Source organism: Salvelinus namaycush, chromosome 18 (assembly GCF_016432855.1).
Source record: "Salvelinus namaycush isolate Seneca chromosome 18, SaNama_1.0, whole genome shotgun sequence".
Taxonomy (NCBI): Eukaryota; Metazoa; Chordata; class Actinopteri; order Salmoniformes; family Salmonidae; genus Salvelinus; species Salvelinus namaycush.
The window spans coordinates 30,493,606-30,516,192 of record NC_052324.1 but is presented as its reverse complement, the minus strand read 5'-3'; the positions used below and the strand labels follow the sequence as shown (position 1 = coordinate 30,516,192).

The window sequence follows — 22,587 nt, the reverse complement described above, 5'->3', positions numbered from 1 at the left end:
GGCTGAGAAGATGCTTTGGTCAATCAAGGTGTCACGACTTCTGCTGAAGTCGTTGCCTCTCCTTGTTCGGGCGGTGTTCGGCGGTCGACGTCACCGGTCTTCTAGCCATCATCGATCCATTTTTCATTTTCCATTGGTTTTGTCTTGTCTTCCCACACACCTGTTTTCAATCCCATCCATTACCTCTTGTGTATTTAACCCTCTGTTTCCCCTCATGTCTTTGTAAGAGATTGTTTTATGTCAAGTGTTGTTTCTTGGTGTATAGGTGCGCGACGGGTCCTCGTACCCATGTTTATTTTATGTATGTACATTTTCGTGTTTGGAGCATGTTAAGTGGACATTTATTAAAAGTCTCCATTTAAACTCCGTTTAACTCTCCTGTGCCTGACTTCCCTGCCACCTATACACACGACTCTGACAGAATCTCTGACCCTAACTATGAAGTCAGCAGGACGAGACACTTCGCTCATGGAGGTAGAGGAACGCGTCATGGAACAAGCAGAGGAGATTGACAGTCTGAGCGCTGCCATGGATCGCATTGTCCAGAATATGGACCGCTGGGAGAGACAGGGAGTTTTTCCAGCGCCTCCACCACCACAACCGGTATTTCCGTTGAACGCTTTTTCTCCTCCTGAACATAACAAGATCCATTTATCCCTACCCACGGGATACAATGGAGATACTGCCAGCTGTCAGGGTTTTCTCCTAAAACTGCACTTGTATCTGGCCACGGTCTCTCCAGTACCATCGGACCGTGAGAAGAGTTCCGCCCTCGTCTCATGCCTCACCGGGAAAGCCCTGGAGTGGGCCAGCGCTGTGTGTAGAGAGGAGGATGCGGCGTTGGACCATTTTGAGGAGTTCATCCGCCATTTCCGAATGGTATTCGACCACCCATCCGAAGGCAGAGCGGCGGGTGAGCTCCTCTATCATCTGAGGCAGGAGACGAGGAGTGCACAGGAGTTTGCTTTGGAGTTTAGGACCTTGGCTGCCGGCGCTGGATGGAGCGACAGGGCCCTGATCGACCATTACCGTTGTAGTCTACGCGAGGACGTCCGTCGGGAGCTGGCCTGTAGAGACACCACCCTCAACTTCGATCAGCTGGTGGACATGTCCATCAGGCTGGACAACATGCTGGCTACTCGTGGACGTCTAGATCGGGGTCTGGTTGTTCCATCCTCCCGCACCCTCTCTCCCGAACCTATGGAATTGGGAGGGATGGTGCGCAGGGAGACCGGAGGGGGTTCCCGCTCGAGCACCATCTATGATCGCAGAGATCACACTGCTGGTCGGTGCCGGGTTGGTTCCTCTGGGAATAGAGAAGGCAGGCAGGGCACTCTGGCATCACCCCAGGTGAGTAGGCACCATTCTCATCCAGAGCCCTCTGCTGCACTAATGTTTGTCTCTGTCACTTTTCCGGATTTTCCCCTGCATTCCCAGTATAAGGCGCTAGTAGATTCAGGCGCGGCTGGGAATTTCATTAATAAAAATTTAGCTCATAGTTTCGGGATCCCTATTGTTTCTGTGGATATGCCTTTCCCTATTCATGCCTTAGATAGTCGACCAATAGGGTCAGGGTTTATCAGGGAGGTCACCGCACCTTTGTATATGATAACGCAGGAGGGTCACAAGGAGAAGATTAGTCTTTTCCTTATTGATTCCCCTGCGTATTCTGTGGTGCTAGGCCTACCCTAGTTAACTTGTCATAACCCCACTGTTTCTTGGCCACAGAGGGCTCTCACGGGGTGGTCGCGAGAGTGCTCAGGTAGGTGTTATGGGGTTTCCGTTGGTGCTACTACGGTGGAAAGTCCAGACCAGGTCTCCACCGTGCGCATTCCCCCAGAATATGCCGATTTGGCTCTCGCCTTCTATAAAAAGAAGGCGACTCAATTACCACCCCATCGACGGGGGGATTGTGCGATAGATCTCCTGGTAGACGCTGCATATCCCAGGAGTCACGTGTATCCCCTGTCGCAAGCGGAGACGGTGGCTATGGATACATATATCTCTGAATCCCTGCGTCAGGGGTTCATTCAGCCATCCATTTCACCAGCCTCTTCGAGTTTCTTTTTTGTGAAGAAGAAGGATGGCGGTTTACGCCCGTGCATTGATTATCGAGGTCTCAATAAAATCACGGTGAAATATAGTTACCCGTTACCTCTGATAAATACAGTTATTGAGTCAATGCACGAGGCACGCTTCTTCACAAAATTGGATCTCAGGAGTGCCTACAATCTGGTGCGTATTCGGAAGGGTGATGAGTGGAAGACGGCATTTAGCACCACCTCAGGTCATTATGAGTACCTTGTCATGCCATATGGGTTGATGAATGCTCCATCAGTCTTCCAATAATTTGTAGATGAGATCTTCAGGGACCTGCACGGGCAGGGTGTAGTGGTGTATATCGATGATATTCTGATATACTCCGCTACACGCGCCGAGCATGTGTCCCTGGTGCGCAGGGTGCTTGGTCGCCTGTTGGAGCATGATCTATATGTCAAGGCTGAGAAATGCTTGTTGTTCCAACAATCCATCTCCTTCCTAGGGCATCGGATTTCCACTTCAGGTGTGGAAATGGAGAGCGACCGCATTACAGCCGTGCGTAATTGGCCGACTCCAACCACTGTAAAGGAGGTGCAGCGTTTTTTAGGGTTTGCCAATTACTACCGGAGGTTTATCCGGGGTTTTGGTCAGGTGGCTGCTCCCATTACCTCACTGCTAAAGGGGGGCCCGGTGCACTTGCAGTGGTCGGCTGAGGCGAACAGGGCTTTTGGACACCTAAAGACTCTGTTTACCTCGGTGCCTGTGTTGGCTCATCCGGATCCCTCTTTGCCATTCATAGTGGAGGTGGACGCATCCGAAGCTGGGATAGGAGCAGTGCTCTCTCAGCGTTCGGGTGTGCCACTGAAGCTTCGCCCCTGTGCTTTCTTTTCGAAGAAGCTCAGCCTGGCGGAGCGAAACTATGATGTGGGGGACCGGGAGCTGTTAGCTGTCGTAAAAGCCTTGAAGGCGTGGAGGCATTGGCTTTTCTCATCTGGACCGACCACCGCAATCTGGGGTACATCCGGCAGGCGAAGAGACTGAATCCTCGCCAGGCAAGGTGGGCCATGTTTTTCACTCGTTTTGTGTTTACCCTTACTTACAGACCAGGCTCCCAGAACGTCAAGGCAGACGCATTGTCTCGGCTGTATGACACAGAGGAGCGGTCCATGGATCCCACTCCCATACTCCCAGCTTCGTGTTTGGTGGCGCCAGTAGTGTGGGAGCTGGACGCGGACATTGAGCGGGCGTCACGTGCAGAGCCCTCTCCTCCTGAGTGTCCAGCTGGTCGTCTGTACGTTCCGTCTGCTGTCCGCGACCGATTGATCTATTGGGCTCACACGTCACCCTCTGGTCATCCTGGGATAGGTCGGACGATGCGCTGTCTTGATGGGAGGTACTGGTGGCCCACTAGCTAAGGACGTGAGGATTTATGTTTCCTCCTGCTCGGTGTGCGCCCAGTGCAAGGCTCCTAGACACCTGCCCAGAGGTAAGCTTCAACCTTTACCCGTTCCTCAACGGCCGTGGTCGCACCTGTCGGTGGATTTTTTGACTGATCTTCCACCTTCACAGGGTTACACCACGATCCTGGTCGTTGTGGATCGGTTTTCGAAGTCCTGTCGTCTCCTCCCTTTGCCCGGTCTCCCTACGGCCTTACAAACTGCAGAGGCCCTGTTTACACACGTTTTCCGGCACTATGGGGTGCCTGAGGATATAGTGTCTGATCGGGGTCCCCAGTTCACATCAAGGGTCTGGAAGGCGTTGATGGAACGTCTGGGGATCTCGGTTAGTCTTACCTCAGGTTTTCACCCCGAGAGTAATGGGCAGGTGGAGAGAGTTAACCAGGATGTGGGCAGGTTTCTGCGGTCCTATTGCCAGGACCGGCCGGGGGAGTGGGCGAAGTTCGTGCCCTGGGCAGAGATGGCCCAGAACTCGCTACGTCACTCCTCCACTAACCTCACTCCTTTTCAATGTGTATTAGGGTATCAGCCGGTTCTGGCTCCTTGGCATCAGAGTCAGACCGAGGCTCCTGCGGTGGACAATTGGTTTCGACGCGCTGAGGAAACCTGGGAGGCAGCCCACGTCCACCTTCAGCGCACCATAAGGCGCCAGAAAATTGGCGCAGACCGTCACCGCAGTGAGGCCCCGGTGTTCGCACCAGGGGACAGGGTCTGGCTCTCGACCCGAAACCTGCCCCTCCGCCTGCTCTGCCGGAAGCTGGGTCCGCGGTTTGTGGGGCCGTTTTAAAGTCCTGTGGAGAGTGAACGAGGTATGTTATAGGTTACAACTGCCCACTAATTACCGTATTAATCCCTCGTTCCATGTGTCTCTCCTCAGGCCGGTGGTGGCTGGCCCGCTCCAGGAGGCTGAAGTGCGTGAAGTTCCTCCGCCTCCTCTAGACATCGAGGGGGTCCCGGCGTACTCTGTTCGATCCATTTTGGATTTGAGACGTCGGGCGAGGGGCCTTCAGTACCTCGTGGACTGGGAGGGGTACGGGCCGGAGGAGAGATGCTGGGTTCCGGTGGAGGACGTTTTAGATCCTTCCATGTTAAAAGAATTCCACCGCCTCCATCCGGATCGCCCTGCACCTCGCCCTCCGGGTCGTCCCCGAGGCCGGTGTCGACGCGCTGCTGGAGCCGCGCGTCAGGGGGGGGGGGGGGTACTGTCACGACTTCTGCCGAAGTCGTTGCCTCTCCTTGTTCGGGCGGTGTTCGGCGGTCGACGTCACCGGTCTTCTAGCCATCATCGATCCATTTTTCATTTTCCATTGGTTTTGTCTTGTCTTCCCACACACCTGTTTTCAATCCCATCCATTACCTCTTGTGTATTTAACCCTCTGTTTCCCCTCATGTCTTTGTAAGAGATTGTTTTATGTCAAGTGTTTCTTGGTGTATAGGTGTGCGACGGGTCCTCGTACCCATGTTTATTTTATGTATGTACATTTTTGTGTTTGGAGCATGTTAAGTGGACATTTAATAAAAGTCTCCATTTTAACTCTCCTGCGCCTGACTTCCCTGCCACAAGGTAACCTTTGCATGGCTAATTACAATGGTCAATGTGGTTAATTATTAGGTCTATTTGTAAAAGTATGTTTGGAAGATATTATAAATACACTTTATTTGTAAAGAAAATACAAATTACCAAATCATCCTCTAGTAGCCTCATGGGTGGAATGTTATTCATATTTTTCAGAATTCATTTTTTTTTTAAAGTGTATCGCCGAAAATCTGGTGTTTCTTTTTAAAACGGTTCTGTTATATTTCAGTCTGCTGTGAGGGAAATAAAGCGTAATATTGGGATGCAACCTCAACGCTGTATCTCACATGGTGCAGGCTTTTTAAGCCCATTCCCATGTGTGTGAGGTGTCTACTTTTGTTTCAAAGTAGATTTATGTAATACTACCAAGAAACACTCTTTGTGACCTTGATTCAGCCAACTGCAGTAAAAGGTTATTAATTGATCATGCTAGTATACTATAATACAATGACTTTGATTGGCAGTGATGTAAAGCACTTAAGTAAAAATACTTAAAAGTACTATTTAAGTCGTTTTTGGGGGTATCTGTACTTTCCTTCACTATTTATATTTTTGACAACTTTTACTCTACTACATTCCTAAAGAAAACATTTACTTTTTACTCCCATACATTTTCCCTGACATCAAAAAAGTACCTGTTCAAAGAATCAGGAAGGACAGAATTGTGGTCCAATTCACGCACCTATCAATATCATGCGTTGTCATCCCCACTGGCTTTGATCTGGCTGAGTCACAAAACACAAGTACTGAGTTTGTAAATAATGTCTGAGTGTTGGAGTGTGCTCCTGTCTGTAAAAACAAACAAAAAAAAACACGAACATCGTGCTGTTTGGTTTGCTTCATATAAGGAATTTGATGTATAGCATTTACTTGTACTTTTTATACTTTTACTCAAGTATGACAATTGAGTACTTTTTCTAGCACTGTACTTAATTACATTTAAAACTAGATAGTTTTAGACTTTTACTCAAGTAATATTTTACTTGTTGACTTTTACTTAAAAAAGTAAAGATGCCTTAATCGAAAATGACTCAAGTATGACAATTGAGTACTTTTTCCACCACTGTTGATTGGTCAACTACATATAAATATTTGTTTACACTAAATTAGAATTGTAGTAAATACATAAATACTAATAAGTTGAGAAATATACATAAAATGTACTTAAGGTTTATTCAAAGTACAGTGCATTCTGAAAGTATTCAGACCCCTTCCCCTTTTCCACATTTTGTTAACAAAAAGTAAATTTCACTCTACTTGAACTCAATCACAGATAATGTTTTCTGGCATACGGCTAAGTACTGAGTAGTAACTGCTGTATTTCATTAAGACGCGGTTTCATAATGTCAGAATGGTGGTCCTGGAAAGTTTACATGATGCAGAATCAGAGTCCATAAATACCCTGGAAGACCACAAGATGTCTTCATTGAGTCAATTTCTGACTGATTGTAACAAGGGGCTCAAGTCAATAACTTGCAACATGTAGGCTACTCAGTAGAGTCACAGTGTGGTTGGGGAGAAATAGATGCTAGACTGAGAGCGAAACCATGAATCATAGACACAGGAAATAGTTGTTTTTTACAGTACACTAGTCTAGTGTGTGTGTGTTGAGGCTACAACGACAACATTTTGTAAATTGTCCCCCCAAAAAAGGATTCCCCCATATCAGTGATAGTCAGTTTAGCACTGATTGAGGAGATGAAAGTTACTAATAGTACAACAGTAAAGCCCTGAGCAGCATAGAGCACAGCTGGAATAGTAAGTCTATAGTAATAGTAATACCTACATGTTTCAAGCAGACCACCACTATGGGTGGGCACCCTGTGCCCAAGGAAGCGAAGGCAACCTGCCTAAATTATTACCGCCCCGTAGCACTCACGTCGGTAGCCATGAAGTGTTTTAAAGGCTGCTCATGCCTCACATCAACAGCATCCTCCCGGATACCCTAAACCCACTCCAATTTGCATACTGCCCCAACAGATCCACAGATGACGCAATCTCAATCGCACTCCACACTGCACTTTCCCACATGGACAAAAGTGAGAATGCTGTTCATTGACTACAGCTCAGCGTTAAAAACACCATAGTGCCCACAAAGCTCATCACTAAGCTAAGGACCCTGGAACTAAACACTTCCCTCTGCAACTGGATCCTGGAATTCCTGATGGGACGCCCCCAGGTGGTAAGGGTAGGCAACAACACGTCTGCCACGGTGATCCTCAACACTGGGGGCCCTCAGGGGTGTGTACTTAGTCCCCTCCTGTACTCCCTGTTCACCCACAACTGCATGGCCAAACACCATCATCAAGTTTGCTGACGACACAACAGTGGTAGGCCTGATCACCGACAACAATGAGACGGCCTACAGGGAGAAGGTTAGAGAACTGGCAGTGTGGTGCCAGAACAACAACCTCTCCCTCAATGTGAGCAAGACAAAGGAGCTGATCGTGGACTACAGGAAAACCCGGGCCGAACAGGCCCCCATTAACATCAACGACGCTGTAGTGGAGCGGGTCGAGAGTTAAGTTTCTTGGTGTCCACATCACCAACAAACTATCATTGTCCAAACACACCAGGACAGTCGTTAAGAGGGCACAACAACACCTTTTCCGCCTCAGGAGACTGAAAAGATTTGGCATGGGTCCCCAGATCCTCAAAAAGTTCTATAGCTGCACCATCGAGAGCATCCTGACCAGTTGCATCACCACCTGGTATGGCAACTGCTCAGCATCTGACCGTAAGGCGCTACAGAGGGTAGTGCGTACGGCCCAGTACAACACTGGGGCCAAGTTTCCTGCCATCCAGGACCTATATAATAGGCGGTGTCAGAGGAAAGCCCTAAAAATTATCAGAGACTCCAGTCACCCAAGTCAAAGACTGTTTAATCTGCTTCCGCATGGCAAGCGGTACCGGAATGCCAAGTCTAGGACCAAAAGGCTCCTTAACAGCTTCTACCCCCAAGCCATAAGACTGCTGAATAATTAATAAAAAGGCCCCCGGACTATTTACATTGACAGCCCCCCCTTCCATTTGTTATGTGCACTGCTGTTAGTAGCTGTTTATTATCTATGCATAGTCACTTCACCCCTACCTACATGTACAAATTACCTCGACTAACCTGTACCCCCGCACATTGACTCGGTACCGGTGCCCCCTATATATAGCCTCGTTATTGTTATATATTGAAGGGGGAAGACAGGCCCGGGGCCATCCCTGGAGGATGCAGGCACACACCTAGCTCTTCACCACACAGCTAGTCCACATGTCAACATGACCTCAGCACAGCTTCCTCAGTACAATTGGCCTCCCACAAGTGTGCCAACTACTGTATCTCCCTGATCAGTGGGGCTGTGGGGCAGAGAGCTGGCTGAATGGAGGGCAGCATCGTCGACCGTACGCCACACATCCCCCTGTCCTCATTACAGGCAATTAGGAGGTTTCCTCCCGTGTAAATACTCACGTTCGATGATTCCTTACATCTCACAGCTCCCTCCCCCTTTCTCTCGCTTGCTCAGTCTCTCTCTGTATCTCTCTCTCTCTCTTTCTCCATCTCTCTTTTCTCATCTCTCTCCATCTTGCTCTGTCTCGCTCTGCCTCTCTCTCTTCTACTAAACCTCTCTGTTCTTCTTTATCTGTGTATCTATTATTTATTCTCTCTCCTCTTCTCCGTTGTACTATTCCTATGAGCATGGATAGATAATTACACAAAATCCCAGCTGGAAAGAACACCCACAAACACGCCCTTGCACAACTGACAGAGTAGAGACATACAATGACAGAGTAAAGTTTAGGTCTATGTAATGTCTTGTTGTCCAGCTGCAGGGCAGGATGAGGGGGATCAGCGTAAGGAGCTGGGTTGCTATTGAGATGATCTGATATGGGCCTAAAGGATCCAGAGGGAGGGATGGGATGGTAGCTGTCCCACGTCAGAGAAAAGGCAGGGCAGGATGACAAATCAAAACACATTTTCTAGCTTTGATAAACTAGTGTATTACTTAAACATAACAATTGCACAATTATGCCTAAGTGTGTTTCACATCCAGAAAAAAACTTGATTTCATAAATCTGGCACATGCACCATTACACAAAGAGTAAGAATCTATTTTTTATGATAGTCAATTGATGGGTCATACACTGCATGTTTTGAGAATTGTGTCATTCTGTAGCATGAGCAGTAGCCATAGAAACCACATTCATGAGATATCGTCAGCACAACCATTAAAGACTTCCTATTTCAACATGCTTCCTAGACTTGGGCATTAGTTGACAGTGGCCAGACTCCTCTTTTCAGTGGTTTCTGTAAATATTAAATTATAGAGCTCCTACACCGAGGCTTGCATGCTAGCATGTTGACGTCCAGTCGTCCAGTAATTGGTTAGGGTCCTTGCCCTCTGGTTTGCAGCCATATATAGACGGCCTCTGCTTTCATCTAACACGAGACGACAGAGGTCACTGATCTCATAGTTTCCTATTTTTTTCTTGCCAAAACATCGCAATGCACTTGTCATTAGTATGGTGATTTCAAAGAGCTGTGTCTGTGGTTGTGAATAACTCAGACATGTAGTTGTATGACGTAGGACTCTTCAAAAAAAGTGTGTCGATGTTACTTAACTTTTCATATTTTGCAGTTAATGAGCTTTGATGCACGTATTTGATTGGTGGAGGCATGTTTTGTCAAGTGTTATGTGTATTGTTGAACTAATCCTTTCATTAATATTACATTTTGTGTAAGGGCTCTGTTCTATGGAAGCCCATTTCAAACAAAGAAGAAAATCTGACTACGAGTTATGAGATAAGTCAGAAAATATGAGATAGTGAGTTATTATTATGAGATAGCAAGTCATAAATGTGTTGTGTGTGTGTCTATGTGTGTGTGTGTGTGTGTGTGTGTGTGTGTGTGTGTGTGTGTGTGTGTGTGTGTGTGTGTGTGTGTGTGTGTGTGTGTGTGTGTGTGTGTGTGTGTGTGTGTGTGTGTGTGTGTGTGCGTATGTGTGTGTGTGTGTGTGTGCATGTCTATGTGAGAGAGCGAGTGAGAGTTTGTGTTAATATTGTTCCATTTTAATGCATTGGAGAGTTTTGTTGATGTGAGTTGGTGCCTGTTTGATGACGTCTGGTTGACATCCGATTTAATTCATTCATTCATTCAATTCAATCCATTAAAGGGCAATCTGGGATTGGTACATACATTTTTGGACTTTTATATAAATTATTAATATATAGACGTTGATTCTTGAAGAATGTAACTTAGAAATGCCTCATGAGCAACAGTCTTACCCCATCAGAACCCCAAATATAAGCTTGTTTTACTCCATTGTTTGTAGACAATGTAATCATAAACAAACACTGCATAGCTTCAAAACACAGTTAAAACTATCATTTTGATCTCCATTCCTCAGCTGTTTACCAAATAAAATAGCCAGGATTGCCTCTCGGAAGTGAGCCAGCCAGCTTTGTTAATGTTTGAATTGCAGATTGTTCCTTTAAAAGGGGTCAACCTGCAGGACTGTCCATGATCCAGAATTACTATCTCATAATAACTATCTAATAATTATGACTTACTATATCATAACTCGTAGTCAGAAATGTCTTTCTGGGTGGCGTGAACCGCTTCCAGACTATTCATATAACTAGTGTTATTTGTATTTCTGTTGTTGTTGTTTTTTATGACCATTTTCTTTGTCTCTGAATCTCTGAATCAATCCACATCACGGGAAGGAAATGTTCCCATGTCCTTATATACTCTGTTATGTTTTTGTGTTATCACAGGGTTTAAACTAGCTGCTTGGGAAAGCCAATAGCTCCTCCATGTTTCTGCTTCTCTGCATGTGTCCCTCCTCAGTGTGTTTACAAGGGTCACACTAGCCCTCTTAGAGAGGGAGACACCATGCCTACACAGACTGGCATACAGTCAACTGGCCCTTGCACTGTGTCAGTGTACTGTGTACTGTTTAGCTGGGCACAGTAGGACTACTGCTACATCAAGTCCAGAGTCTATAGCTTTCTTAAAAACGCTTATGGCTTCAAAGTGATTATCAAATCTGTGAAGGCAACACCACAACCTTAGGAAAATGTTCTTGGCCTACTACAAGTGCTTCTACACCAAGTCATTATATCACAACTGCAAGAGTCATGCATCTTTACACAACATTTTGGAGCACATTATTTTTATTTACATCCACTATGTGCATTGGTACATGAAAATGACATTACATGATAATAACATGCCTTGACACCGCTGCTGCTGTTGATATAAGTCCATCAAGAAGAGCATTGGAAGCAAAGGAACCATGTTAATAGTTCATTTTCTCTCCGTGTTTTGAAGCGTACAAAAAAGCTTTGAAGGACAGGTTTTCCATCCAGAGCAGCTGTCTGCATCTGCAGTTTGTCATAGCGAGCGACAGGCAGACCATCAGGCAGACCATCCATTGTGTTCATTAGCTGGGCTTCCAGTCAGTTTCCCATGGTTCTGTGTTTGTGTGACATGTGTAAACTATGGCCTGTGAGCTGATACTGTGGTACGCAACTGTCCCAACCTCAGAGTTCTGCTTCCTAGTCCTGAGAGCCCCCTTTCTAAAGTGTTGCATTATGTTCATAGTTGTCAGGCCAAGGGAGAAATGGATAATGATTCCTGATGAAGATGTTATGATCATTTATATTCAATGGTATTTTTTAAACTATTCATTGTATGAAAATATAATTATTTATGCACTCTAAGACTGCAGTTTTGCTGCTTCAGTATTTTACAATAGGATTCACTAAGCAACCAGAACAACAGGTAACAAAATATAATATTCACAAAATATCTATAAATTAAGGCTGTTTCCTAAAATATGGTCAGAGTATGTGCTGTATGTTCACCCTCTGTATGCATATCCATGTTATACAATTTTACATAAATAAATTCATCAATAAATAGGCTTTCACATTATCAAGCAGCAGAGAACTGTATTACATTTGTATTAGAAGAACACAGAACAACAAGAGAGGACCCCACACAGAACTCCTTAAGTCTCACAGAGGAGGGGAGGAGAGACATGAGGTGCCACCCCCCTCCTCTCATCCTCAGCCTGTCCATGATAACAGGCCAAATGCAGGTAAATCCTTTCCTTAAACGTGAAGGATGGCAGGGCCGGGGGGAGAGGGATGGGGATAGTAAAGGTGAAGGGACAGAGGGGGTTTTCAGGGTGGTGATGGTGGGGGCACATGGGGGTACATGTAGGTCAGTGAGTTATGCTACACTCTTAGAAAAAAAGGTGCTACCTAGAACCTAGAAGAGTTCCACGGCTTTAAATAACCTTTTTGTTCCAGGTAGAATGCTTTCGGGTTCCATGTAAAACCCTTTCCACAGAAGGTTCTACATGGAACCCAAAAGGGTTCTACTTGGAACCAAAAAGAGTTCTACCTGGAACCAAAAGGGTACTCCTATGGGGACAGCCGAAAAACCCCTTCGGAACCCTTTTTCTAAGAGTATAAGTAGAGTCTGTTTCTATTAACGTTAGTAGAACAAAAATAGGACAGCACTCCGGTGAATAAACTTAAATGAACATATTTTTACTGCATCACAAATGCTTGTTGTCGTGACACTGATTGCCATTGCCTCCTATGCTCGCTGAAGAAAGGCTCATACCCGAAAAGTTTGTGTAACATAAAAATATGTTCATTTAAGTTTATTCATTGGAGTGCTGTCCTATTGTTTTGTACATACAATGGCTCAACACCCGGTCTAAGTTTATACAATCTTTTCATGTTTCTATTAGTAACCATGGAATCTTGACAGACCCCCCCCCCAGTCGTGAGTGGCGGAGCACGTTTCTCAGTGCCAACACCTCCTTATCTGTGCAGAGGAGTGGGAGAGAATGGCTCACATGTCATGTGACTGACTCTCTGAGGACAATGTGGGAAGGTGGGTGAGATAACCCAGATAACCCAGTCCACCCTAACCTCTGACCTCAGCCCAAGTGCCAGGGGGAGGTGGTGGGGGTGAGGATGAGGGCAGGCCCCTAGCAGAAGTCCAGTCCAGTCAGGTTTTTGCTTCCCCTTGGGAAGCCTGTTGCTGTTACTGTTAGAGAGACAGGTAAATTAAGTGTGGATTAGTGTTAGCGTCTAGGGGGAGAACAGAGATAAGTGTCAGAGAAGGAGAGCTAACGCTCCCCCTGTGAGGTCCCACCAGCTAGGCCTACTGGACAGTACTGTATGCCTGGGTGCTGTGTGGCTAAAAGGATAGTTTATTCTTGAAGGTCCATACTTTTTTAGTCATTCAGAATGATGAATTCGTATCGTAGACGTTGTACTGTAGAAAATAACATACATTTTCCTGAAATTCAAAATATAAATTTACAATGTACAAAGTGTAGGAGTTTAGATGAATCATAGTTGCAGATACAACATAGTCCTGTTCTCCCTTGTCAATGCTCACTCTTCCTTTTTGTTTCTCTTCTCAACTGTTCTCAATGGTGATACCAGATTCAATTCAGGGTCTGTGTATTCTAATGCCACCATTTTGTTCTTAGTTTTTGCTTTGTTCCATCCAAACCCTGTCATTTCTCTTCACCACTGTCTTTCTCCATGTCCATATGACTAGCAGGGTGTGTAGACTGGCTATCTGCAGCCACACTCTGCCACCACCATGCCCTCAAACCTATACTTGTACGTGACCACTCCTGTGTCATCCAGGTAAAGCAGGGAGATAGGATCCAGCTTGGTAGGCACACAGCAGGCTTGCACCACCCTCTGCGGGCTCTTCATGCTCACCAGTGTCTGGACGATGGCGTGCTTGGTGGGCGCCACGTGTTCGGTCAGTGGATACGCGCAGATGCCGCTGCACTCAAAGGCCTCGTACCCAGCCGGCGCTAGGATCCAGCTGTCCCAGCCGATGTCTTCAAACTCCACATAGAGGGACTGTTTCATGCACTGGTTGCCCTTGGCGTTGCGGCGTATCCTAGAGGCTGTGTCATAGATTAGGTTAGAGTGCATCTGGATCAGGGCCTCTTCGTCCTGCTCTTCCTGGCCCCGGCTCAGCTCCCCCCATAGCCCATTCAGCCCCAGGTCACCCTGAAGCACCGCCTCCGAAGTCTCGTGTCCAATCATCTCGTTCAGCTCCTGCTTCTCGTCACGGTGATCACCGCTCTGGTCATTGGAGAAGACGATCATCAGGGGTTTGTGTTTGTCCTCTGGGCTGGTGTCTATTTCCATCTCTTCCCTAAATGTCCTCCTCCCCTCTTCCTCTCCTTCTCCCTCGCCCTCTGCCAGTGCCTGCCCTCCGTTCCCCTCAGAGGCCAGGCTTGCTATGTGCACCTCCAGCCTGTGGGTTGTGCCGTACTCTGACTTGCGCCAGCGTTGGACAGCAGCGGTCAGGTCAAAGGCCTCCCAGCCGTTATCAGTACCATAGACCTGCCGTGATGCCAGCTCCACTAACTGCTCCCGTCCTTCACCTCCTCCTCCTTTCTCAGTGTCCTCCTCTGTTCTGTTGTCCTCCCCTGTTCTGTTGTCCTCCTCTGTTCTATTGTTCTCCCCTGTTCCATCCTGCTGCTCCAGCTCATAGATGGTCACCTTGCGGTCGACCCCGTCGTAGAGGTTGCAGTTGGTCTGGACCAGGGTGTAGAGGTTGCAGTTGGTCTGGACCAGGGTGTAGAGGTTGCAGTTGGTCTGGACCAGGGTGTAGAGGTTGCAGTTGGTCTGGACCAGGGTGTAGAGGTTGCAGTTGGTCTGGACCAGGGCGTAGAGGTTGCAGTTGGTCTGGACCAGGGTGTAGAGGTTGCAGTTGGTCTGGACCAGGGTGTAGAGGTTGCAGTTGGTCTGGACCAGGGTGTAGAGGTTGCAGTTGGTCTGGACCAGGGCGTAGAGGTTGCAGTTGGTCTGGACCAGGGTGTAGAGGTTGCAGTTGGTCTGGACCAGGGTGTAGAGGTTGCAGTTGGTCTGGACCAGGGTGTAGAGGTTGCAGTTGGTCTGGACCAGGGTGTAGAGGTTGCAGTTGGTCTGGACCAGGGTGTAGAGGTTGCAGTTGGTCTGGACCAGGGCGTAGAGGTTGCAGTTGGTCTGGACCAGGGCGTAGAGGTTGCAGTTGGTCTGGACCAGGGCGTAGAGGTTGCAGTTGGTCTGGACCAGGGCGTAGAGGTTGCAGTTGGTCTGGACCAGGGCGTAGAGGTTGCAGTTGGTCTGGACCAGGGTGTAGAGGTTGCAGTTGGTCTGGACCAGGGTGTAGAGGTTGCAGTTGGTCTGGACCAGGGTGTAGAGGTTGCAGTTGGTCTGGACCAGGGTGTAGAGGTTGCAGTTGGTCTGGACCAGGGTGTAGAGGTTGCAGTTGGTCTGGACCAGGGTGTAGAGGTTGCAGTTGGTCTGGACCAGGGCGTAGAGGTTGCAGTTGGTCTGGACCAGGGCGTAGAGGTTGCAGTTGGTCTGGACCAGGGCGTAGAGGTTGCAGTTGGTCTGGACCAGGGTGTAGAGGTTGCAGTTGGTCTGGACCAGGGTGTAGAGGTTGCAGTTGGTCTGGACCAGGGTGTAGAGGTTGCAGTTGGTCTGGACCAGGGTGTAGAGGTTGCAGTTGGTCTGGACCAGGGTGTAGAGGTTGCAGTTGGTCTGGACCAGGGTGTAGAGGTTGCAGTTGGTCTGGACCAGGGTGTAGAGGTTGCAGTTGGTCTGGACCAGGGTGTAGAGGTTGCAGTTGGTCTGGACCAGGGTGTAGAGGTTGCAGTTGGTCTGGACCAGGGTGTAGAGGTTGCAGTTGGTCTGGACCAGGGTGTAGAGGTTGCAGTTGGTCTGGACCAGGGTGTAGAGGTTGCAGTTGGTCTGGACCAGGGCGTAGAGGTTGCAGTTGGTCTGGACCAGGGCGTAGAGGTTGCAGTTGGTCTGGACCAGGGCGTAGAGGTTGCAGTTGGTCTGGACCAGGGTGTAGAGGTTGCAGTTGGTCTGGACCAGGGTGTAGAGGTTGCAGTTGGTCTGGACCAGGGTGTAGAGGTTGCAGTTGGTCTGGACCAGGGTGTAGAGGTTGCAGTTGGTCTGGACCAGGGTGTAGAGGTTGCAGTTGGTCTGGACCAGGGTGTAGAGGTTGCAGTTGGTCTGGACCAGGGTGTAGAGGTTGCAGTTGGTCTGGACCAGGGTGTAGAGGTTGCAGTTGGTCTGGACCAGGGTGTAGAGGTTGCAGTTGGTCTGGACCAGGGTGTAGAGGTTGCAGTTGGTCTGGACCAGGGTGTAGAGGTTGCAGTTGGTCTGGACCAGGGTGTAGAGGTTGCAGTTGGTCTGGACCAGGGTGTAGAGGTTGCAGTTGGTCTGGACCAGGGTGTAGAGGTTGCAGTTGGTCTGGACCAGGGTGTAGAGGTTGCAGTTGGTCTGGACCAGGGTGTAGAGATTGCAGTTGGTCTGGACCAGGGTGTAGAGGTTGCAGTTGGTCTGGACCAGGGTGTAGAGGTTGCAGTTGGTCTGGACCAGGGTGTAGAGGTTGCAGTTGGTCTGGACCAGGGTGTAGAGGTTGCAGTTGGTCTGGACCAGGGTGTAGAGGTTGCAGTTGGTCTGGACCAGGGTGTAGAGACGCAGCTCTGCGGCGGTGATGCGCTCATGTTGGGGGAAGGATACGTTGAAGAGCAGAGGGTGTCGTCTCACCCCTCCACTACCCAAACTGCAGGGAGGTGAGTCTGCGGGAGAGGAATACACAGAGACAAAGGCTGTTCATCAGGAGTTCTCCTTGTTGATGCTTTGAATAGACCACCATTGTACTACACTTCATGCAGAATTGGAAGTACAGCAAGAGCCAAGATTTTGTCCAACACACTTCCGAGAGGCAATTGCAGCTTTACTGTAACATCCCATTCAACATTGAACTAGATCAAGTTGAATGAATATGTACAGTTGAAGTCAGAAGTTTACATACACCTAGGTTGGAGTCATTAAAACTTGTTTTTCAACCACTCCACAAATTACTTGTTAACAAACTTTAGTTTTGGCAAGTCGGTCAGGACATCTGCTTTGTGCAGGACACAAGTAATTTTTCCAACAATTGTTTACAGACAGATTATTTAACTTATAATTCACTGTATCACAATTCCAGTGGGTCAGAAGTTTACATACACTAAGTTGACTGTGCCTTTATACAGCTTGGAAAATTCCAGAAAATTATGTCATGGCTTTAGGAGCTTCTGATAGGCTAATTGACATAATTTGAGTCAATTGGAGGTGTACCTGTGGATGTTTTTCAAGGCCTACCTTGCAACTCGGTGCCTCTTTGCTTGACATGATGGGGAAATCAAAAGAATTCAGCCAAGACCTCAGAAAGAAAATTGTGGACCTCCACAAGTCTGGTTCATCCTTGGGAGCAATTTCCAAACGCCTGAAGGTACCACGTTCATCTGTACAAACAATAGTACGCAAGTAGAAACACCAATGGACCACGCAGCCATCATACCGTTCAGGAAGGAGACGTGTTTTGTCTCCTAGAGATGAACGTACTTTGGTGCGAAAGTGCGAATCAATCCCAGAACAACAGCAAAGGACCTTGTGAAGATGCTGGAGGAAACAGGTACAAAAGTATCTATATCCACAGGTAAACGAGTCCTATATCAACATAACCTGAAAGGCCGCTCAGCAAGGAAGAAGCCACTGCTCCAAAACCGCCATAAAAAAGCCAGACTATGGTTTGCAACTGCACATGGGGACAAAGATCGCACTTTTTGGAGAAATGTCCTCTGGTCTGATGAATCAAAAATAGAACTGTTTGGCCATGATGACCATCGTTATGTTTGGAGGAAAAAGGGGGACGCTTGCAAGCCGAAGAACACCATCCCAACCGTGAAGCACAGGGTGGCAGCATCATGTTGTGGGGGTGCTTTGCTGCAGGAGGGACTGGTGCACTTCACAAAATAGATGGCCTCATGAGGAAGGAAAATCATGTGGATATATTGAAGCAACATCTCAAGACATCAGGAAGTTAAAGCTTGGTCGCAAATGGGTCTTGCAAATGGACAATGACCCCAAGCATACTTCCAACGTTGTGGCAAAATGGCTTGAGGACAACAAGGTCAAGGTATTGGAGTGGCCATCACAACGGCCTGACCTCAATCCTATAGAAAATTGGTGGGCAGAACTGAAAAAGTGTGTGGGAGCAAGGAGTCCTACAAACCTGACTCAGTTACACAAGCTCTGTCAGGAGGAATGGGCCAAAATTCACCCAACTTATTGTGGGAAGCTTGTGGAAGGCTACCCGAAACGTTTGACCCAAGTTAAACAATTTAAAGGCAATACTACCAAATACTAATTGAGTGTACGTAAACGTCTGACCCACTGGGAATGTGGTGAAAGAAATAAAAGCTGAAATAAATCATTCTCTCTACTATTATTCTGACATTTCACATTCTTAAAATAAAGTGGTGATCCTAACTGACCTAAGACAGGGCATTTTTACTAGGATTAAATGTCAGGAATTGTGAAAAACAGAGTCTAAATGTATTTGGCTAAGGTGTATGTAAACTTCTGACTTCAACTGTAATTGTATTTGTTTTTAAATAAATTATGAGAAATTCACCTTGAAATATTTTGGATCTTCTCAACCAAATAATTAAAAAACACTCTCAATTATTTAAGATGCTACAGTATTTGTAAAATAAAAAATGTATTACAAATCTTATTGAAAATGTTTATCCTTCATTGTTTTTACACTATGCAGGCAGGTGTTGACCTTCTACAGGTCCATTTTGATACGTAATACATTTTTGATGAACAGTTCTGATAATAATACTTTAATTATAAAGTTATTATACAGCACATTCATTATTTCTTTCTCCAAATGAAAGCGAAGAACACCATCTAACACCGTCAATCATTTGATACCAAATACAGTACAGCGGTTCTCTACCTTCATTCTTGAAGCTGCGGATGATGTTGGAGGTGGGCATGGCGGTGCGGTCATTGGCGAAGCGGTTGTACAACTCCATCATGTACTCAGGAGGCTCCACACGGGCACTGCCAGGTGGCTGGGCAGGAGGGCCCAGGCCAGACAGGTTGAAGGTCCGGAGAAACTGGCCTCTCAGATTCACCAGCAGGCTCTGCATGTCCACATCACTGTCTTGCTCCAACAGAGATGGGTCTATGACTCCCCTGTGGCTGTCCCTCAGCCCGGGAGCAGGGTGATGCCTCTCTGGGGCAAGGGAGATGGGGCTGCCCTGCCCAGACAGGGGCCACATCAGGAGCAGCAAGAAGAGCAGGGGGAAGAGGATCCGGGTGATAAAGGTAGCTTCCAACCTGGGGAGCCCAGTTTCCGCCATGGAGAGGAGTGGTACTGTTGTTGTGTCCACAGGGATGATCCAAGGTTGTTTACGATTGAACACAATTAGATCTATCACACGTGTTAATCCAATGGTCCACATTCAGCTTGATGAAGGGTGAGAAACAGCAACCGTGTTTTTCTCTTGCTGATCCGGGTGGTTGTCGGTTCTCTGGGGACTTAAAAGGTGCTGTTGAACCTTGGAGTTGATCAGTGTGGAGGTCTGTGTTCTGTCGCTCTCTCTGTGTGTTCCTCTCTCTGTGTGTTCCTCTCTCTGTGTGTGGCTTGGAACCCAGATAAACTGCTTTTATTCCAGATCTTACACCCTTTATCCTCATGCACACCTTTTGATGTTGTTTACCAAAGAGTTGGAGTTCCGGTGAAAGGGTGGCTTTGCGGCATCCAACGGAGGCATCTGTTTTGTTTTTTCTCCCAGTATATCCCTCTGTTCTCTCGCTCTCTCCCCCCTCTGTCTCTCACTCTCTCTCTCGCTCTCTCTCTCCCCCCTCTGTTCTCTTGCTCTCTCTCTCGCTCTCTCTCTCCCCCCTCTGTCTCTCGCTCTCTCTCTCTCCCTTTCTCTCTCTCTCTCCCTCTCGCTTTCTTTCTGTCCCTTATCTATGATATGGTAAGCTCTGCATTTCGTGTGTGTGTGTGTGTGTGTGTGTGTGTGTGTGTGTGTGTGTGTGTGTGTGTGTGTGTGTGTGTGTGTGTGTGTGTGTGTGTGTGTGTGTATTATCTCACTACTTCCTTAATGACGATTTTGTAAACATTAGCCTCTTCCTTGTGAAAGCAATATTTTTTGGGTCAGAAAATCAGGCAGGGATGATCTTGTTTATGTGTTTATTTGTTTTGTAAATGGTGGAGCTGCAGATACAGAACTTTGCTCCATTGACCAGTTCTTGTTGACAAATCCGTAAAGGGTTTGTTGATGTTGATGAATGCGACAGGATATGTCGGTTGGACAGTACCTTCCCAAATTAAATGTAATTTTAATGAGGTGTGAGATGTAATGGGTACGGATTAAAGATTTGTTGGACATCAGTAAATCTGCACAAAACAAACAGATTGAGATCAGCTGATGAGAACAGCACAGCGCATAATCCTGCATTTCCTTTTCATTTTATGACAGAAGTTATATTATTTCATAAATCAGTTGTAATACTTAAAAATGTAATCCTAAAAAGCATTTATTTTATTTTGAGAAAAAGTATAATGAGAGAGGAATATGTTGAGTTTATTTCCAAAATGCTTTATCCACCAATTATTCACATTTATGTTTTTCATCAGAAATGATTGCTAATTGGTACGTTCGTGTGTGTAAAATATTACTGTTCTCAGATTTTTTATTCATAGATTTCAGATGTCTATGAAGGTTTTTTGTTGTTGTTTTGCGAAACGCTATGTATCCACTGTTTAGCTATAATGGAATGTTCATATCCTGTATATTTGACTGTGATATGTGATTGTCTCACCTAGATATCTTAAGTTGTAAATGTTTTACATACAGAGCTCATATTACTGTATGAATTATAAAAAATAATAATATTGATGTTACAAATGTATCATTTGTACATTTCTTTATAAATTATTTTTGTTATTTGTTACATTTAACTGTGTGACTTATTTCTCTGAGTGAGGCAGATATGCACTGAGTGTACAAAACATTAAGAACACCTGCTCTTTCCATGACATACAGTGCATTTGGAAAGTATTCAGACCCCTTGACTTTTCCCACATTTTGCTACATTACAGCCTTATTCCAAAATTGATTAAATCGTTTTTTCCCCTGATCAATCTACACACAATACCCCATGATGACGTATTACATTTTTTTATTTTTTTATGTATTAAAAATAAAAAACAGAAATACCTTATTTACATAAGTATTCACACCCTTTGTTATGAGACTCGAAATTGAGCTCAGGCGCATCCTTTTTCCATGGATCATCCTTGAGATTCTTCTACAACTTGATTTGAGTCCACTTGTGTCAAATTAAATTCATTGTACATGATTTGGAAAGGCACATCTGTCTATATAAGGTCCCACAGCGGACAGTGCATGTCAGAGCAAAAACTAAGTCATGAAGTCGAAGGAATTGTCTGTAGAGCTTAGAGACAGGATTGTGTCGAGGCACAGATCTGGGGAAGGGTACCAAAAAATGGCTGCAGGATTGAAGGTCCCCAAGAACACAATGTCCTCCATCATTCTTAAATGGAAGAAGTTTGGAACCACCAAGACTCTTCCTAGAGCTGGCCGCCCGGCCAAACTGAGCAATCGGGGGAGAAGGGCCTTGGTCAGAGAGGTGACCAAGAACCCGATGGTCACACAGACAGAGCTCTAGAGATCCTCTGTGGAGATTGGAGAACCTTCCAGAAGGACAACCGTCTCTGCAGCACTCCACCAATCAGGCCTTTATGGTAGAGTGGCCAAACGGAAGCCACTCATTGATGATCAAGATGCACCTGATCTCAATTTCGAGTCTCATAGCAAAGGGTCTGAATACTTATGTAGATAAGGTATTTCTGTTTTTGCTTTGTCATTATGGGGTATTATGTGTAGATTGGTGAGGATAAAATGTATTTAATCAATTTTAGAATAAGGCTGTAACGTAACAAAATGTGGAAAAATTGAATACTGAATACTTTCCGAAGGCACTGTAGTCTGACCAGGTGAATCCAGGTGAAAGATATGATCCCTTATTGATGTCACCTTTTAAATCCACTTCATTCAGTGTAGATGAAGGGGGGGAGACAGGTTAAAGAAGGATTTTTAAGCCTTGAGAAAATGTATTCATGGATTGTGTAGGTGTGCCGTTCAGAGGGTGAATGGGCAAGACAAAATATTTAAGTTCCTTTGAGGAGGTATGGTAGTACGTACCAGCTGCACTTGTTTAAGTGTGTCAAGAACTGTAATGCTGCTGGGGTTTTCACGCTCAATAGTTTCCCGTGTGTATCAAGAATGGTCCACCACCCAAAGGACATCAAGCCAACTTGAAACAACTGTGGGAAGCATTGGAGTCAACATGGACCAGCATCCCTGTGGAATCCTTTCAACACTTTGTAGAGTCCATGCCCTGACGAATTGAGGCTGTTCTGAGGGCAAAATGGGGTGCAAATCAACATTAGGAAAGAGTTACTAATGTTTTGTACACTGAGTGTATAGCATTTTGCAAAGAAACATGATTATTTGTCTATGTGAAATGAAACCATCAAGTGATAGATTTTAAACAAATACGTCTGTAATTGAACAACCCCATGCCATGATT

The 22,587-nt window shown here is 46.3% G+C and overlaps 1 protein-coding gene across 1 annotated transcript; it reads right to left on the bottom strand.

Annotated features, from left to right (window-relative positions):
* Positions 1-11,252: 11,252 nt before the first annotated feature.
* Positions 11,253-19,739, bottom strand: LOC120063346. Its single transcript, XM_039013676.1, has 2 exons — positions 18,914-19,739; positions 11,253-16,700 (listed from the first exon to the last, which is right to left on the bottom strand). The coding sequence occupies exons 1-2, from the start codon at positions 19,422-19,424 to the stop codon at positions 13,672-13,674; spliced, it is 3,540 nt and encodes a 1,179-aa protein (XP_038869604.1). The 5' UTR covers positions 19,425-19,739; the 3' UTR covers positions 11,253-13,671.
* Positions 19,740-22,587: the final 2,848 nt, after the last annotated feature.

What these genes read in the sequence shown, in the direction of transcription:
- LOC120063346 (XM_039013676.1), bottom strand. Translation starts at nt 19,424, where the DNA reads ATGTGGACCATTGGATTAACACGTGTGATAGATCTAATTGTGTTCAAT. An exon ending in CCGCAGCTTCAAGAATGAAG is followed by an intron (nt 16,701 to 18,913) that starts GTAGAGAACCGC and finishes CCTCTCCCGCAG; the next exon opens with ACTCACCTCCCTGCAGTTTG.